We start from the raw sequence: 20,496 nt of genomic DNA, 5'->3' as shown, positions 1-20,496 counted from the left end.
TTTCGGTTTATATGATATTTAAAGTTACTTGGTGAACTTGTTTCATAACGTACGCGGTGCATTTGACAAGACAGAGCTGAAAACGGCTCGTGTCGTGTCGGTCACTGCCCCCACTCCAGTCGTTTTTTTTTGTACCGTCTGCTTGCTCTTAGTTTGGCTGGTGATATAAAGTCAGGTGGAAAACTTTGCTCGTACTGAACGCGGTGCTTTTGAGAAGAATACAGTGAACAAGGCTGACATATTATTTCCCTGTTTGCCATCACTGGATGTTTGCATGAATCACCAAGTTCACACAGATCATTAACAAAATAAACAGTCTTACAGACCACTTACACACATACACACATATAGCTGAACACACAAAGTAGCCTATATTAATATTTTTATTGTATAACAATTTCAGACTTAAAATAATGTACCGATTTAAGCCCCACCCATTTCTGTTAGGCACCGCCCACTCCAAGTACAGATACGGATACAGATAATTTAGATGGTTGAACGGATACCGATAGTGATGTACTTGCTCATCCCTAGTGTTCGTGATTCAACAATAAGAAAGAGACTGGGCAAAAATGGCATCCATGGGAGAGTTCCAAGGCGAGAACCACTACTGACCAAAAAGAACACAACGGCTCATCTCACATTTGCCAAGAAACATCTTGATGATCCCCAAAACTTTTGGAAAAATATTCTGTGGACTGGCAAGACAAAAGTTGAACTTTTTGGAAGGTGTGCGTCCCGTTACATCTGGCGTAAAAAGAACACAGCATTTGATAAAAAGAACATCATACCAACAGTCAAACATGGTGGTGGTAGAGTGATGGTCTGGGGCTGCTTTGCTGTTTCAGCACCTGGATGACTTGCTGTGATTAATGGAACCATGAATTCTGCTGTCTACCAGAAAATCTTGAAGAAGAACATTCGGCCATCAGTTTGTGACCTCAAGCTCAAGTGCACGTGGATTATGCAACAGGACAACGACCCGAAACACACCAGCAACTCCACCTCTGAATGGCTTAAAAAAAACAAATTAAGGTTTTGGAGTGGCCGAGTCAAAGTCCGGACTTAAATCCAATTGAAATGCTGTGGTGTGACCTTAAACAGGCAGTTCATGCCTGAAAACCCTCCAATGCGGCTGAGTTAAAACAATTCTCTGAAGAAGAGTGGGCCAAAATTCCTCCACAGCAATGCGAAAGACTCATTGCCAGTTATGCTTGATTACAGTTATTACTGCTGCGGGTGGCACAACCAGTTATTACTTTTTCACATAGGGTCATGTAGGTTTGGATAGCTTTTTTCCTTGATAAATAAAATCATTATTTAAAAACTGCATTTTGTATTTACTCAGGTTATGTTTGTCTAACATTTGTGAGATGATCTGACACATTTAAGTGTGACAAATGTGCAAAAAAATAAAAAATCTAGAAGGGGGCAAATACTTTTTCACAGTACTGTATGTTACAAGGGGAGGCCATATGAGAGAGCTAATCTCAGATGCTTCTGCTCTCAGGAATATAGACATGTTGCAGCAGTATGTAGAGGAATCAGATGATGGGAAAAATGTGGGAAGGATTTCTGCTATGTGGAGTAATGCAATGCAGAGCAAACAAAATGCCCGCACTGCAAGGGAAATCACCATGTAGTGTCAGCAGACTGTTGAAAAAGAAGTGAGAAAATGAAAGTGAGTATGATCAGAGCAGAAAAGGGTTTGTCAAAGACTGAAGCTACTACGAGAGTGGATAGAAATCCTGAAATGTTGGCAGTGCAACAGGAACCAACACAGGAAAGAGTTGTAGCTGATCAGAATATCTGCAGGAACAGGAAATGGAAGTCAGAAAGGATTAAGATGGCACTGGACACTGCCAGGAGATTCTTCAAAGCTGTGGACATATCTAAAGAACATTAACATGTTAATGTTAATGTTAACCTGCCCACCCCTATGAAACATATTAAATAATTTATGTACAAGGTAGACATGAACATGATGAAAATGAATTTTGTGTGTCCACAGCACGTTATTTAAGAGTTGAATATGTACTGATTTAAAAATTTCTTTAAGAGATTGTGTTGTATATAGCTTGTTTTTCTTTGCAGGATTGTGTCAACAAGGGGAAGTTTGCTCGAAGTCTGTGATCAACTCCTGTGGGGACTGTATCAGATCTGGACCATACTGTGTGTGGTGTAAACAGCTGGTGAGAAACAAAGTTTATGTAACACACTTATCCTGGCCCGTACACATATACGTGTGTATATATACATATATATCAAATGGGAGCTACATAAGATATGGGGAGTAAAGGCAACAGTGGTGCCAGTGGTAACTGGAGCACTAGGGGTAGTGACCCACAAACTAGGAGAGTGGCCTCAGCAGATTCCAGGAGCAACATCTAAGGTCTCTGTCCAGAAGAGTGTAGTCCTGGAAACAGCTAAGATACTGTGCAGAGCCCTCAAACTCCCAGGCCCCAGGATCCAAGGTTGAGGAAAAAGACACACACCACCCCTCTTGGGGTGTGAGAGGGGATTAATATAACACACACACACACACACACACACACACACACATATATATATATATATATATATACACACACACACACACACACACACACTGCTCAAAAAAATTAAGGCACCACTTAATCATCACAGTATACCACAAAGTCAGTTAAACGTCAGGGATATCAATTTGTCCAGAAGGAAGGAAGGAAGAGGAACAAGTGATTGTGACTCAATTACACCTGCTTTGGTGCAAATGAAAGGGACAACAGGTGCAATGGAGAGGCAAATACAATACAACAATACAATGGTATCTGCTCCTTTGTGTGAGGAGGAACAGGAGGAGTACTGCCAGAGCCCTACAAAATGACCTCCAGCAGGCTACTGGTGTGCATGTTTCTGACCAAACTGTCAGAAACAGACTCCATGAAGGTGGCATGAGGGCCCGGTGTCCTCTAATGGGACCTGTGCTCACAGCCCAGCACCGTGCAGCTTGATTGGCATTTGTCAGAGAGCACCAGAATTGGCAGGTCTGCCACTGGCGCCTCGTTCTCTTCACAGGGAGCAGATTCACACTGAGCACATTTGACAGGCGTCAAAGAGGCTGGAGACACATGGTGAATGTTATCCTGCCTGTACCATTATCCAGCATGACCGGGTCGGTGTTGGGTCAGTGATGGTCTGGGGAGGCATATCCTTGGAGGGTCGCACAGACCTCCATGTCATAGCCAATGGTACCCTGACTGCTGTTAGGTAACGGGATGAAATCCTGTCAGATCTTATGCTGCTGCAGTGAACACTGGGTTCCTCCTGGTGCTGAACAATGCCTGGCCTCATGTGGCCAAAGTGTGTAAGCAGTTTCTGGATAAGAAGGCATTGATGCCATTGACTGGCCTTTGTGTTCCCCTGACCTAAATCCAATTGAGCACCTATAGGAAGTTATGTATCGGTGCATCCGACGCCACCAAGTACCACCATAGACTGTCCAGGAGCTCACTACCTCGATCATCAGTACCACAAAAAAGAAAGCCACCAGTTGAGATTTATCCTAAATGATTTTATTTATCCTAAATGCTGGAATGAAGTTTGCACCCAAACCGGCATTCCATTACGAGGACTCCCAAACAATATATTGTGTGGTGAGATCATCTGACACAAGATTTTGGAGTTAAGGGTTAAAATTTTGGCACAGCAAATTACTTTTGTAGCAATTGGGAATATACAAGAGAGCCTGACTCATTAGTCCCTGGACAACAGCTGCATTTATCAGAAGTGGTAGATGGAAAGGTTGAGCCTAGTGAAGATGATGGCCCCCTGGAGAAGCTTGAAGTCAGAAGTGATTAACGTAAGTGAGTTGCGGTTCTTCACTGTGATCTCATTAAGACCCCTGTAATTGATGCAGGATCTCAGTGTCCCATCTTTTTTTCCAATGAAGAAGAAACCCACCCCAGCAGGTGAAAATGATGGATGAATGATGCCGGCTGCCAACGAGTCATCGATATATGTGTCCATGGCTTCTCTCTCTCCGCAGTCATAAGAATGATGAGGAGGCAGGGAGGTTGCCTTAGCTTTACTGAAAACCTCCTTGTAGTCATGATACTCCGGCAGCAAGGTGGTCAGATCAGGAGTGAAACTCGGGGTGAGGGCACACTAAGGGGCTGTGCCATTCTTGAGACAGAGCTGGTAGCATGAAGCACTCCATCCCAGGATGACCCCCGTAGTGCAATCTATGTGAGGGTTATGCGGTCATAACCAGGGAATACCCCAGGATGAGCAGGATGTGTGGTGACTTCAGGATGTGAAACAGGATGGTCTTGTGATAATAACTGGACAGCAGGACACAAACTGGTTAAGTCTGATGGGTAACAGTTCCTAGTAGATAGCTGTCGAATACACTGACCGAAATGGGTCTGGAGAGGGGGACCAGATAAATTCCCAGCTGGCTTTTCATCCATGATGCTGGCATCGGTCCTAGAGTCAATGAATATAGCCAGAATGTGAGTGCCCTCCAGGAGGAGGAATTTGGACTGGAACAGGGGTCACTGAGGGGACAGTGCGGAGGTGCAAAGCAGAGCAGAGAGAGATAGGTTAGGTGGTGGAGATCGCTAGTGCTATGCACAACTGATCAAACTGTAGTTATACAAACGGAAACTGACTGCAGTGGCTGTGTGCATGCGGTTTGTGTGTGGACAACACCTTCTATTAATCAGAACCATTACATCGTCAGACGTAGAGCTAGTGCACTTATGCGGCATGGCTAAAAAAAAAAAGAAAGAAAGAAAAGAAAAAAAAAGCTTGCTATCTACAATATAATTTGCCTTTTATTCCTGCTAATACTGTGTAATTTAAATGGACCACGGATACAAGCAACACATTTTTCCAGTGATGGCAGGCTTAAAAAAATACTGTGGCAGGGTTATTACATAATAACTACAATGATAATTTCACTTCATTTTCTACAATAATAAACATCAAACAATCAATTCATATAATTAATAAAACACTCATTCAAGATTCTAGATTACTTTATTTTTCCCATAAACATAAAAAACAGTACACAATTTTCAATCCATGTTAAATCTCTTATGAAATTCACTGGAGTTGCAGCTTGTGGAGTGCAGGAGGAGGAGGGGAGGCACAGAATCTTTTTTCTTGAAAAGGGATCATCAACATTCTAAATTCAATATGAGTAACTTATATAGATTCTAATTTATAGTTAGAGACCCACTCACTCTGCGATCAGTGTACATGCCTCATCGCCTCAACCATCACATCATCTGTAGCCACAGGATCCACAATTCCAATCTGCCATCCACGTAGTTGATTCCACAGCATTCCTCAATGTTGGGGTGACAGGACGCTGCCAAGTACACAAAGTACCTGTAGTATCATGTCTAAAAAACCACAGGTGCGCTTCCTCTGCATCCTAGAGGGACGAGACAAGTAAGCCAAGGTTAGCTAGCTTACACTCTTTTTAGCTAGTAAGTCAGTTTGTTTACTAATGTGGCGCTAGCAAGGTAATGCCACAATACACCTAACGATATCACACTGGTAAACTTACTTGTGTGACATTAGACAACCGGTTCACTAGCTAGTTAGTGTGTGGCGTTACGCTACACGAGTTCGCTGTGGCATTACGGCTATACAAGTAAGCTAACTAGCCAGTGAGCTGGTTGGCTAATGACGCACTAGCAGGTTTACAATTGTGGCACACAAGTAGCGTAGCATGATTAATCTGCAATTTTGATGAGGACATTAGCCAGTGAACTATAATGCTAGCTAGGGCAGACTGTATTCTGGACATAATGATCTTTCAATCAGTCGAGCCTTTCCAGCTCAGCAACTAATGTTACGGTTAAATTACCTGCTGTTAATGGGGCACACCACGGTCTCAGCACAGACGTCTTTCAATGAAAGCATGGCCACTTCCAACACTTCCCTCTCGCAGCAGAGCATCTGGGACGTGCGGGATAAAGTCACGCAGGGAACATCCCCCAGAAGATGGCCCACGTTCGTCTCCCGACAACAAATACACTCTGTCGGGGTGGGCATTTCCCTGCAGTTGCCACATGCACCACGCTGTGTTGCCCACTCTCTCAGCACCTGCAGAAACCATCAGCTGCTCTTCCTCCAAAACAACCCAGGGCTGTGTTTGAGGTGTTTGTCTCCTCAGTGGCTCGAAGATGTATGCCATCAGGTGTGATGGCATCGCTTCGAAATTCCGCTCAATGTCGTCCTCTTCCATTCTTTCTTCGTACTGCCAAGCTAGCTATGTATCCAACCTGATCCAACCAACCAACCTTGTGACATAGCTAATGACGCAAGAACAACATGGCGGCGCACTATTGCTGAAGCAGTTGATCGGCACGAAAAAAAAACTCTTCTAATTTTATGTAAAAGCATTTTTCATCTTAAAAAAATCACAGACGTATTCCCACACACTTAATTCTGTGTGAGATAAATAAGAATTGGAGTGTTTCATGTCCCCTTTAATCCAGGAAATACAGGGTAACCGAAGTTATCAAACTCTGAAGGATAAGGTATTTACCAGGGAGCAGGCAATCGGGCATAGTCAAAGGCAGGCAGGTCCAATAACGAGAGATCAATCCGATAAGATACGATAAGCTGGAGAGTCTTGCATGCTGCGAAGAACAATCGGGCACTGATAGTGTGTGGGAGAGCTGCTGAAGTGCTGGACTGATTGCAATGAGTTGTGTGATCGGGGGGGTGGACTGGTGGTTGTGGCTAAGTGTGAAAAACTCCTGGCAGAGCAGGTGAGCAGATGAGATGACAATGACAACAAGTAAGAGACTGAGTGAGAGACTGATTGTTGCTATAGACTTGCTGAAACCACATAGTTTGCACAGTAAATGGACTGTATGTATATCATGTTTTTCTAGTCAAGTTAATCACTCAAAGTGTTTTACATTATATGCCACATTCACACATTTATACAAACACTTGCCAAAAGACAGTTTGACATGCACAATGGAGGAAGTGGGGATCAAGCCACCGACTTCCTGATTGGTGAATGACCCACCCTACCTCCTAAGCCACATGTGGCTTGAATAATTGTTTTGTGTAGTTATCTAAACTGTCTTGTTGTGTGTTATCGTATGTAAATGTTTAATGATGTTCTTTCAATAAAAAAAGGACATAGATTTTAGGGTGTTAAATTGGATTCAACTGGGTGAACAGGACGAAAGGTGAGGTCAAACGGCTCAGGGGAACCACAACCCTGCTGTAATCCTGAATGAAGCGCCTGTAGAAAAATCCCAGGAAATGCTGGAAGTGCTTTCAATTCTCGGGGACCGGCCAATCCTCCACTACCTTTATTTTTCTGGGTCCACCTTCACCTGTCCATGCTCAACAACAAAGCCCAAATAACTGACAAAAGCAGCCTGAAATTCACATTTCCTGCTTTGACAAACAGTTAATTTTCAAGTAATCTCTGTAATACCTGCTACACATGCCCTGTGTGCTCCTCCTGATTCCTGGGAAAATGTTAGTAAGTATGTTGTCTTATGTTTTGAAGAACCATATTTTGGCAATTGCCCTAATATCTTTCTAAATTACTATTTAGTTGAGGACTAATGCTTAATCAATTATAGATTTGCCTCCCACTACTCTGCAGTGTACCATGAATTCTCCAACTGTGGCTTGGGCTTTTGTTTATTTCAATGCAGAAAAGAACCATGTCTTGATTTCCTTTTTAAAAAACACTTGTTTAAAACATTCTTAACAGTTGATGCAATCTCAATTCGCCCCATGTTTACTGCTGTCTTGATAAGAATTCCATCAGTACAACTGAGAACACAACAGATATTCCATTTCCATTCACTTATAACAACAACAACAACAACAACAACAACAACAAGAATAATAATCATCATCATCATCATCATTATCATCATTATTATTATTGTTATTATTATTATTACTATTCTTAGCTATTGACAGTGAAACTCAACACTTATAATGAAACGTGTACTAGAGTGAACTTAGTTTATCTAAAATATAAAAGACTATTCTTATCTGTTTTGGGGTGTTTTTGCCTCCCCTTTGTACAGAATTTCACCAAAGCAGGTGAGCAGGAAGCAGCACGCTGTGACACCCAAGCTCAATTAATAGAAAGAGGATGCAAGAAGGAAGAAATCATTTCCCCCATGAACAACCTCAGCATTGTCCAAAAACATCCACTGTCTGTGTCATTCAACCGGCAAGAGCCTGTTCAGCTGAGTCCACAGAAGATTAGTCTGAGACTGCGACCCGGTTAGTGGAATCGGTTAATGCTGACCTTTGATTTTTGAAGAAATAAGTGTTTGGTTTCCAGGTCAAAGTAAAATGTCATTATCTGAATTTGTGAAGAACTTGGCTGGGCAAAACATACTTTTCTTGTTTTTCAGTATCATCTATCATCACATTTGATTTGAGAATTGAATGGACTTACTGTCACTGAACTTCAAATATAATATTTTTAATATTATACAGTGTATTGTTTTATGCATACATGACCATGGTAGTATTTCTTGTTTTCTTTTGTTTCTCATTAGCTCGTTTCTCTTCTGTGTTTACAGGGCTCTCTACCACATTCAGTGTTTCTTTTAAAAGAGTTCAGGGTTATCCAGTTGATCTCTACTACCTGATGGACCTGTCTTACTCCATGAAAGATGACTTGGAAAATATCAAAGAACTGGGAAAAGATCTTTTTGAAGCTCTGAATAACATCACTGGAAATGCTCAAATAGGTAATAAGATTGCAATCTGCACCTGATAATCTTTCAAAATACCAATATTTATTATTTGTAAACATTTTAGAATACAGCTACATCTTATCGTCTAATTATCTTGTACATTTCACCTATCAGTAAATACCTGGTACTGGTAACCAATATGGGACACAAAATCTAAGTAGGTACAAGGAAAGAAGAGGTTTGTTTATAAGAAGGACTTTAAATAGATTACACTGTATATCAATTTAATCAATTTAATAATTACAAATTGGTAGTAGTTTTAATTGCACCCACGATAGGAAAAGGGTAAACTAGGGTAATAGCGCTGTTGTTGTATTGACGTTAGTTATGGTATTATTATCAATATTAAACATATTTACCTTGTAAAACATTTTTAAATATGGAGTTCTTGTTGTAACTGCAAACATTTGCCCAACCCTCAGAATAAGGGTGTACCTCTTGTAGGGAATGAGATGTAGCTATAAATATGTTAAAATATTGTTTTTTTTTTAAATGATGACAAAACACAAGGAATGTTGGCATTCAACATAAGATCCAACTGACAGTTAAAACTGATATCAGAGAAAAGTCTTTTATCAGGTCCTTGCAGTGCCCATCTAAGTGACACACTGCTATCTGGATTAGTGTTGACCATGAGACTATTAGGTCTCCAGGTGGCTTGCTTCATGCTGAGGTACTGCTGCTTGCAGATGCTACAGGGCTTCTTCAGAATACATGCCTCTGGTGCGTGATTCCTACAACAGCACCAGTGGCCCTTTCCTTTGATCTTGCCCACAATTAGCAGTGTTTTGAATTTAGGGCACATACTAAAATAATAGTCTCTGGTGTTGCAGTATAGGCAGTAAGACTTGACATAAAGACTCCTTAGTACAGTGGACACAATGGATGGGTGATTTCAAATGCAGCCAGGTTGATAAATCAGGCTGTGTATAGGTCTTTTCAATGGCAGTCTCCAGGATGCCATAACTAAGACTATACAGGTGAAACCCGAAAAATTCTAATATTGTGCAAAAGTTCATTTATTTCAGTAATTCAAATTGAAAGGTGAAACTAATATATCATATAGACTCATTACATGTAAAGTGAGATATCCCAAGCCTTTATGTCTTATATTTTTGATGATTATGGCTTAAAGCTTATGAAAACCCCAAATTCAAAATCTCAGAAAATTAGAATATTGTGGAAAGGCTCAGTATTGTAGGCTCAAAGTGTCAGAGTCTAATCATCTAATTAATCCAAAACACCTGCAAAGGATTCCTGAGCCTTTAAATTGTCTCTCAGTATGGTTCAGTAGAATTCACAATCATGGGGAAGACTGCTGACCTGACAGTTGTGCAGAAAATCATCATTGACACCCTCCACAAGGAGGGAAAGCCTCAAAGGTAATTGCAAGAGAAGTTGGATGTTCTCTAAGTGCTATATCAAAGCAAATCAATAGAAAGTTAAGAGGAAGGAAAAAGTGTGGAAGAAAAAGGCGCACAAGCAGCAGGGATGGCCGCATCCTGGAGAGGATTGTCAGGAAAAGGCCATTCAAAAGTGTGGGAGAGCTTCACAAGGAGTGGAATGGGGCTGGAGTTGATGCATCAAGAGCCACCACACACAGATGGATCCTGGACATGGGCTTCAGATGTTGTATTCCTCTTGTGAAGCCGCTCCTGAATAACGAACAACACCAGAAGCGTCTTACCTGGGCAAAAGAAAAAAAAGAACTGGGGCCTCATTTATAAAACATTGCGTAGAATCCATACTAAAAGTGTGCGTACGCCCAAAAGCTGAAAATGACGTACGCCAAAAAATATTCGGATTTATAAAACCGTGCGTACTCACACCTGCACGCAATTTTCCCTTTATGAATCACACTCCACCTGGAAGATTGCGCAGGTGGTTCACCTCACATCCTGCCCCCGACACACCCACATTTTACCATGAATGGTCAATGCAAAGTACCTCATGAATGTCTTTGCATATAAATATGCCTGCTGATCAATGGCATTTTATGTTCGATCATGGCAGAGAAAAGAAAAAGAAACTTTACTGAAATCGAGGTGCTTGTGGGTGAGGTGGAGGCCAGAAAGGATATTTTGTTTGGTGGTCACAGTAGTGGCGTCACGAATACAATAAAAAAAAAAAAAAAGAGTGGCGGCACGTCGTCACCGCAGTGAATAGTTCCAGTGCCACAAAGCGATCTGTGGCAGAAATTACAGATCCCTACACTACTGTGCGTCAGGATGAATGAGTCATGTGCTGACCCAGGCCACCGTGCCACTACATTCGTCAAGATCATGTCCGAGGTACAAATAATTTGTACATTGAGTGAATGCACATTTTTTCGATTCACATAAGCAAATTCATTTTCACTCGGGGCCCTTATAGCAATTCGAGTGCAGTCAATTGCGCCGATTACATTTGGGAAACCGGACATTGCTGCAAATTGCCTTTTAATGTTGGCCTGTTCACCCACAGTGTAAGGAAACCTGATTTATCGACTGGTCATTTTTATAATGCCATCCAAAACGGCCGGCATTATGGTGCTGAGGGATGGCTGCTATATCCCAGACCTAAGGACATAATTTAACTGAATTATATCATACCCAAAAGGGCCTTTAGACAGACAATGTAACATTATATAATATTAATCATATCAAACACTTACCTGTCAGCTAATTCCCACTGAAAGGAGCCAGTCGCCAGAAACCCCAGAGTGGTCAGCACCTGGATATGCACCGGGATGGCGCGGTTCCGGCGGGGCCCTGTTCAGCACATAGATCCAAGAGCACCGCTCTAGGGAATCTAAATCGGCTTATTAGCCAGTCATCATCATGGGCCAGGGAATCTCCGTGGTCCCTAAAACTTCTCTCCATCCTGATCCTACCATTTGCATGATCTTCCAGCAGTGCCAGCGCATCCATTGTGCAGCATTACGCACGAGTGTCACCGCACTATTTATATGCTTACTCAGCAAATTGAATGATTGTTACACACCTTGTCAGAATTAATACTAATCCATCAGTGCCATCCACCGCACTCTATCATTTGAAGATGGAAGTATGATATATGAACATTGTGCATACAGTAGTAGGCCTAACAATCAATCTGGCTTCAATTCACCACCTCACCATCTGCACCGCCAGTTTCCCCGTCTCCAAAATGTTTGTACGCAAGCATCAAAGTTGGCGTACCGGTGCGCACATTCTCACGCTAAGTTTATTTTTATAAATCACAACCTTTGCGTAGGAAGTTGCGTACGCAACTTTCAAGCCCCGTTTTGTGCGTAAGCAAGTTTTATAAATGAGGCCCCAGGTCTGTTGCTCAGTGGTCCAAAGTTCTCTTCTCTGATGAGAGCAAATATTGCATTTCATTTGGAAACCAAGGTCCCAGAGTCTGGAGGAAGAATGCAGAGGCACACAATCTAAGATGCTTAAAGTCCAGTGTGAAGTTTCCACAGTCAGAGAACAGTTAGAGAATCTATGGGGCATTGCCAAGAGAAAGATGAGAGACATGAGACCGAACAATGCAGAAGAGCTGAAGGCTGCTATTGAAGCATCCTGGTCTTCCATAACACCTCAGCAGTGCCACAGGCTGATAGCATCCATGCCACGCCGCATTGAGGCAGTAATTCGTGTAAAAGGGACCCAAACCAAGTACTGAGTACATATGCTTTTCAGAGGGCTGACATTTCTGTATTTGAAATCCTTTTTTTTTTATTGATTTCATGTAATATTCTAATATTCTGAGATTTTGAATTTGAGGTTTTCATAAGCTGTAAGCCATAGTCATCAAAATGATAACAAATAAAGGCTTGAAATATCTTGCTTTGCATGTAAATTGTCTATGTAATATATTAGTTTCACCTTTAAAGTTGAATCATTGAAATAAATGAACTTTTGCATGATATTCTAATTTTTTGAGTTTCACCTGTAATCCACAAAAATACACCCCGATATCTGGCTGGCAATGTGCTTAGGAGTCTGTAAGCCATAATCATCAAAATGATAACAAATAAAGGCTTGAAATACCTCGCTTTGCATGTCTATGTAATATATTAGTTTCACCTTCAAAGTTGAATTATTGAAATAAATGAACTTTTGCACAATATTCTAATATTCCGAGTTTCACCTGTAATCCACAAAAATACACCCCGATATCTGGCTGGCAATATGCTTAGGAGTCTATAGACATTTAACGTGTGTTCTTCAGCAGCCACATTGATAATATAATTTAGAGCTTGTTTTACAAGCATATGTTTGCAGCTCATTTTGTCTGAAAATGTTGTGATCGTAAAATAATTGTTTTATCTGCAGCTCAGCAGCACTGTAATGACTGCTGGTAAACATAGTATTTGAGAGCCCCTCCAAAAAAGAAAAGGAAAAAATGTAAATGAGAAAAAATATATGTTGATTTTTGCCATATTAGAAACAGGACAGGTGATCACAGAGTCTGATCCTGTGTGCGCTAAATTCTTCCCTTGTACCTACCAGGACTTAATGTTTTGAAATCCCATTTGTGCAAACTGTTTTACATGAAATTTACATGCTATATTCTGAAGTTCTGTCATTTGTTTCTGTATGTTATTTCTGTAGAAATCTCAACAATCTGAAATGTTTGATAAACCTTTCAAGAACTGCTAACTTATAAAGAAAAAAACAAGAATTAGGAACTAATAGATATTTCTCTAACTATAGGGTTTGGTGCCTTTGTTGATAAGACGGTCCTTCCTTACACTAACACCAATGAGAAGAAACTGCAGAAGCCATGTGATGAGAATGACCAGCAGTGTCAGGCCGCCTTTGGCTACAGGCACGTGCTTAGTATGACACCAAGGGAGGATGAGTTCAAAAAAAAAGTGACAGAGCAGTTCATTTCTGGGAACTTGGACTCTCCTGAAGGGAGTCTTGATGCTATGATGCAGGCTGCTGTATGTGGGGTAAGGACCCAACCAAAGAGATAACAATGTACTGTAAGTAATACAAGGTAATCAAGCATAAAACTAAAAAACCCTCTGTATGGGTCCTTTCTACAACAGAATGTATATTTCTGTGCTTTTGAACAGACTGTGTAAGCTTAAAGGGCATAGCATGTTTACTGCGTCAGCTATGTCAAATGTCTGGATAAACTGGGCCAAATGATATTGTCAGGACTTGACAATATATACTTTGGTTGAAGGAATGATGCCATTTTCACAAATGTCAGAACTGAGGCTGGGTTCTGAAGTTATTCTAAAATGCAGACCATACTGCAGAACAATAATTATTAAAATTATAATATATAATAATAATTATTATAATAATAACCATAGGGGCTGTCACATCTAATCTTTTCAGTTCTGTTCAAATGAACTCTGGTGCATGATATTACAGTACAACATGTCTCATCTGTTAAGCTGCTATTTATGTTACAAGAATTAGAGCCTGGATTAATAATTAGAAAACTTTTTTGAGATCCTTGTCACAGCAGAGAAAATAAACACATAATGCACGATAAAGTGCTTCATGACTTTTTGCTCAACGACAATGTCATTGAGCAAAAAGCAATGCTTGGAGAGCGGCAGTCATTGTTACTGAATATAGTGACAGAACACTTCTTGCATATTCAGTGGCAGCGTCACACATTTTGTGCCGAGCTGCACACAAAGCTTGGTTCAGTTTAGGGGCAGGTGGAGGCCTTGGTTAAATATTGAAAAAAAAAACAAAAAAAAAAACAGTGGCTTTTTGTATTCAATAACAAGACAATCTGGCCTTAAGCAAGTGTTCTAACTGCCCAAAAAAAGGAGGGAAACTATGGTTTCTGGGTTTTGTACTGAATACTTGTAAGCATTATTCATAAAGCAGTTATTAGGGTATGAACGTATTTTGTGGGAGGCCGAGTGTGAGCACAGTTTTTGAATTTGTTTGGACCTAAAGATGCAGACGAGAGACAGAGATATAAAAAATAACGCAATTTATTTTAGACACAAGGGGTGAAACAGAAAACGCACTCATCAGGAGTGGATACAGAAATAAACAAAAAGCGCACTCAAAAGGAATGGGGAGAAACTAAGGGAGCTCCGACGAAGCAGGTTTTAGGCACTAACTGACGCGGCAGAAGACACTGAAACAAAAAGAGCACACAATGTGGCAGTCCAAAAATAGTTAACATTAGCAACTCAACAGGAGAGGAGATAGCATAGTACTCACAAAACACAAACAAACACACCGCCAGGGATTCAGGACAATCTAGCACAGGTAAGAGAGAGCTCTCCCCTTTTATCCTGTGCCTTAATCAGGATAATGCGCGTCAGGTGTGCACCTGAAGAGGCGGAGCTGGCTGAGTGTAGGTGAAACCCAGCTAGACAGACAGAGGAAAAGACAGGCAACAATAATACTAGGAAACAGGAAAAGGACATAGGGATAGAACAGGTCTGTAGAATCAGTACAGTAAGTTCCTTTTAACTTGACCTTTGAAGTTTTCTTGCTTAAATGGTTCCTCACACTTACTGTTGTATAGGACAAAATAGGTTGGAGGAACAGCAGCACTCGGCTGATTGTGCTGACCACTGATGCTGGATTCCACATGGCCGGGGATGGAAAATTAGCCGGCATACTGGAACATAATGATGAACATTGCCACATGGAAAACAACCTTTATACCAAGAGCACTGATATGGTATGTAAGAATCAAATGAGCCAATCTACAGTCATTAAAGTTATCTAAATGATAGACAAAAGTGTAAAAATAATACCTAAGTTATAGTCATAAATTGCAGCTGCCCTTTATGATTCCAAAAATAAATTTTCATGAAAAACATTGATAGTGAGTTTTGTTCTGTGGTTGGCACCTCAAATGGTTGTTTATGAGGTGTAACATGGACATGAGGTTTATAAAGCTCACTGATATCACAAATTGTTGTGTGCAGGACTACCCATCTGTTGGACAACTAGCTATGCAGCTGGAAAAACACAATATTCAGCCAATATTTGCAGTGACAAAAAATGTGGAGATTGTGTACAAGGTAAATAACATTTACCTTTCATATGTGTACCTCCTTTTATTTGTTTATAGAGCACACATTAAATTCTTACTGTGATTGATTTTTCATGTCATCTTATGTTTTGTGCTAGGAACTCTCTAAAATGATCAAAAAATCAGAAGTGGGAGTTCTGTCAACAGATTCTAAAAATGTTGTTCAATTGATTAAAAGTGCCTACGACGTAAGTTGCCAATTCACCATTCGACTTGACCACTTTACCAATACATTTTTACTGATTACTTTATGCTATTTTTCTCTACATCTCACAACATTCAAATGTGTAATCCATGACAGAAGTTGTCCTCAAAAGTAACTGTGACCCATGACAGTCTCCCTGACAATGTAAGAGTTGTCTACACCCCGAAATGTAATCAGGCAGGACCACCAGGGGACAGCGAAGGGATTTGTAAAAACGTAACTGTGGGAGAGAAGGTCAGTTTTCAGATTTTTAAAATATCTTTTCATCATGATGTTCATATACCAATTGCATACAGTTCTTGTTCATCAATTCCAGGTTTTCACACTGTATTGGGTGCTCCCAATATCTAAATTATGGTTTTCATTAAATCCATCCATCCATTGTCCATCCACTTAACCTGGTCCAAGTCCTTGCCCTTGTCCTCCCAGTTGGACATGGTTGTAACTCTTTTCTTTGCTCTTTTTTGTTTTGTTATTTATTTAGTTTGTTTATTTGTTGTTTGTAAGGATGGAACAATATCAAAATCTCTTGGTTCATTAATACCCGATATTAAGGCCACAATACTATATCTATTAAAGAAAAAATACTTGGAAAAAAAAGCCCTACATTGATAAATGAGTGTATACACAATCTTAATTCATATAAAATTTGTTTTTAACCTAAATTGCTTCTGCTTTCTTCCTTTCATAAAATAAAATAGACCTAAGCATATGCTAACAAGTGGCATGAATTTTCTTTGTCCATAAATGATTGAACCAGAGATGCAGTCTGCTTCTTTGAGGCTCTGTGTCACTTTAGCTTTTTTCTCTAGGTACAGAATTGCTGTGTGACCTTGATGTTACTGTTTACTTTGGAGCCATGTTTACAATCCAAATCCATTGTTGTTGACCACAGAAAATGGCCTGAAGTCTAATAAATTTCAAACATGCCCACAGCACCTCCAAAGGGAGGTGGCCTGGAAAAATCTTAATCAAAAGCCCAAACCCCCTTAACTGGTTCCTTTCAATGTGAAGGAGCAGCGGTTCTCCACCAAATGCTCTTCGGCACTCTTCCCTCTACCTCTTACGTTGAGCCCTGCCACACAATTAAAGAAACTCGTCTCTACTACTTGAATTTGCGACCTCATTCTTTCTGTCGCTACTCAAAACAAATGATCACAAGTGAGGGCTTGAACATAGATCAACCAGTAAATCAAGACCTTAGACTTCAGACTGCATCTCTAACACAACATTGCTGTGGTAGATATACCTCTTCCGTGTTGCATTGAGGTCAATGACAATGTCCATGCAGACTGGATTAGAGGGTGTGTTGCAAATAAGATGCCAAGATGCTAGAAAAGAGGATTCATGAGGATCAGATTCAGGATGAGCTTGAAAGGAGGGGTCCAATATATTAAATATGAATACAAGAAGGGATCAAGAATTTGAATATTTTGAAAATGTGGTAAATGTATTACACCTCTGTCTGACTCTCCAAACCTAACTGCCCCCTCCAGATTTCTTTTGAGGTCACCGTGACAGCGGACTCATGTATGACGGACAAGTCTTTTACGATAAGGCCACTGGGCTTTAAAGATACATTGACAGTGACCTTATCGACAAACTGTGAGTGTGAATGTGAAGACACCCAAGACAATAGCCACCCACACTGCCAGGGCAAGGGAAGAGTCAATTGTGGTATTTGCAGGTAAGCTTTACACCACCTACAGAATAATTTTGTCAGTTAGTTGGCATTGAAAGTTATATTGATTGCCTGAAAACGGTGTGTATTGGGTTTATATGGCGCCATTAGATGAATGATTCTAAAGTGGAAATCTCATTCTAAGACAGTTTGACACATGAAAACAAATGAATCTTAAATGGTGATGCTCATGTGATTTTACAAACAAAATCACACTACATGAGCGACAGAAGCACAACATCAACACTTGTATTTTTCACAGAAACTGTGAAGGAGGTCAAATGAAACCATGTTGTCCGTCATAAACATTCACAGTTGAATGTTTCTAAAGTGGAATTTGCATTCTGAGACAGTGTGACACATAAAAACACATGAATCTTAAATGGTGACATTCATTTGATTTTACAGTCAAAATCAATACATATGAGCGACAGGAGCACAAAATGAATGTGTTGTATTTTTCACAGTAACTGAAAAAGAAGTCAAATGAAACCATTTAAGTTTTTCTCAAGTGGAAATCTCATTCTAAAACAGTTAATTTCCTCAGTTATAGACCAGAATCCGTTACAATAGGCAGCATAACCTTTTCATAACATTAATATTTTCACTAGAGCCCCTCAAGGATGTGTCCTGAGCCCCTTCCTGTTTGCCCTCTATACCAATGACACCAGTGACAGCCCCTCACCCAGCATCACATACAGTAACAGTCAAAAGTTTTGACACACCTTCTCATTCAATGGTTTTTCTTTATTTTTTGTATTTTTATTTTTATTTTCTAAATTGTAGATTAACACTGAAAACATCCAAACTATGAAGGAACACATGTGGAATGATGTAGTAAACAAAAAAGTGTTAAACAAACCAGAATATGTTTTATATTTTAGATTATTCAAAGTAGCCACCATTTGCTCTGATGACCATGTTGCACACTCTTGGCATTCTCTCAGTCAGCTTTATGAGGTAGTCACCAGGAATGGTTTTCAATTAACAGGTGTGCCTTGTCAAGAGTTGACTTCTGGAATTTCTTGCCTTCTTAATGTGTTTGAGACCATCAGTTGTGTTGTGCAGAGGTAGGGTTGGTACAAAGGTCTAAATAGTGAATAGCGACGACTGTTCTAATCCATATTATGGCAAGAACCACTCAACTAAGTAAAGAGAAGTGACAGTCCATCATTACTTTATGACATGAAGGTCAGTCAATTCGGATAATTTCAAGAACTTTGAATGTATCCTCAAGTGCCTCAAGACCATTAAATGCTATGATGAAACTGGCTCTCATGAGGACCGTCACAGAGAAGGAAGACCAAGAGTTATCTCTGCTGCAGAGGATAAATTCAGCAGTTACCGACCTCAGAAACTGCAAATTAACAGCGCCTCAGATTAGAGCCCACATAAATGCGTCACAGAGTTCAAGTAGCAGGCACATCTCAACATCAACTGTTCAGATGAGACTGTGTGAATCAGGCCTCCATGGTTGAATTGCTGCAAAGAAGCCACTTCTTAGGAAGAACAACAACAAGAAGAGAATTGCTTCAACCAAGAGACACAAGGAATGGACATTAGGCCAGTGGAAATCTGTCCTTTGGTCTGATGAGTCCAAATTTGAAATTTTTAAGACACAGAAAAGATGAGTGGATGGTTTCTACATGTGAGGTTCCCACCGTGCAGCATGGAAGAAGAGGTGTGATGGTGTGGGGGTGCTTTGCTGAACACACTGTTGGTGATTTACTCCAAATTCAAGGCACACTTAACCAGCATGGCTACTACAGTGTGCTGTCATGATAAGCGATCCCATCTGGTATGCGCTTAGTGGGACCATCATTTGTTTTTCAAGAGGACAATGACCCCACACCTCCAGGCTATGTAAGGGCCATTTGACCAAGAAAGAGAGCGATGGAGTGCTGCTTCAGATGACCTGGCCTCCACAATCACCTGACCGAAACCCAATTGAGATGGTTTGGGAGGAGTTGGACCACAGAGTGAAGGCAAGCAGCCAATATGTGCTCATCACCTCAGGGAAGGTTACAGCTTGTTGCAGGAGCTCTGTCGTTTTCGTTGGTTTTTGTGTGTTTTTTCTGTTTCTTTTAAACTCTATTTCTTAACTCACTTTTGGTAACTGTGTCGCAATGTTTGTGCACAGTTTTACAACTTTTTTGGGGCATTTCTGTTGCTTTTTGCACTCTTCGTAACAGAGGATCGTACAGAGGGGAGTGGGGCATTGTCTACACACGCGAGTAGCTGATCGCGTTGTGTAGACCCAAGCTGCTGCCCAGAAACAGGATTGTAGTCCCGGACGAGTTGAAGAGACGACATCAGGGCTGCATAGCCAGAGCCAAATGGAGGGCAAAGGCACGGAGATGCAGACCGTCTGTCCCGGTGATCATCACAGGGAACGTGAGGTCCTTAGCAAATAAGACGGACAAGCTTGTTGCACTGGTCAGGACTCAGTGGAAATACTGACAGTGCAGCCTTATGGCCTTCACTGAGTCGTGGCTGCATTCAGACATCCCAGACCTGAGCGTTGAGGTACCCGGCTTCAGCTATGTGTGGGCAACACGGGTTAACACCTCAGTATGTCCCTCTTGTCCACAGGCAGCCTGTGTCCATGAAAACAGTGAACAGGTGGACTCAGGAGGCTAATGAGTCACTGCAGGACTGTTTTGAGACAACACACTGGGATGTGTTGTGTGAGCCACATGGGGGGGACATCAACAGCCTGACAGAGTGTATCACAGAGTACATCAAATTCTGTGAACAGACCATACTGCCAACCCGGACTGTATGCTGCTTTCCCATCAACATGCCCTGGGTCACCAGTGAACTGAAAATTCTGCTAAACAGGAAGAAACAAGCTTTCAGGTCAG

General features: G+C 40.9%; 1 protein-coding gene across 3 annotated transcripts in view; it reads left to right on the top strand.

The window, feature by feature from the left end:
* itgb2 (integrin, beta 2) overlaps positions 1 to 20,496 on the top strand; it is a 64,921-nt gene that overhangs the window by 6,267 nt on the left and 38,158 nt on the right. For 2 of the 3 annotated variants that reach the window (XM_076746626.1, XM_076746624.1), the window contains 9 exons: positions 2,095 to 2,192; positions 8,064 to 8,265; positions 8,571 to 8,741; positions 13,430 to 13,671; positions 15,231 to 15,389; positions 15,640 to 15,735; positions 15,845 to 15,934; positions 16,048 to 16,185; positions 17,448 to 17,638. In XM_076746626.1, the coding sequence (XP_076602741.1) occupies positions 8,160 to 8,265; positions 8,571 to 8,741; positions 13,430 to 13,671; positions 15,231 to 15,389; positions 15,640 to 15,735; positions 15,845 to 15,934; positions 16,048 to 16,185; positions 17,448 to 17,638 (1,193 nt within the window). In that variant the 5' untranslated portion in view covers positions 2,095 to 2,192; positions 8,064 to 8,159. The remainder of the gene's footprint in view (positions 1 to 2,094; positions 2,193 to 8,063; positions 8,266 to 8,570; positions 8,742 to 13,429; positions 13,672 to 15,230; positions 15,390 to 15,639; positions 15,736 to 15,844; positions 15,935 to 16,047; positions 16,186 to 17,447; positions 17,639 to 20,496) is intronic. The other variant, XM_076746625.1, reaches the window with a different exon arrangement.

This window comes from Chaetodon auriga, chromosome 13 (assembly GCF_051107435.1).
Source record: "Chaetodon auriga isolate fChaAug3 chromosome 13, fChaAug3.hap1, whole genome shotgun sequence".
Lineage (NCBI taxonomy): Eukaryota > Metazoa > Chordata > Actinopteri > Chaetodontiformes > Chaetodontidae > Chaetodon > Chaetodon auriga.
This window is presented reverse-complemented; position numbering and strand designations above follow the sequence as displayed.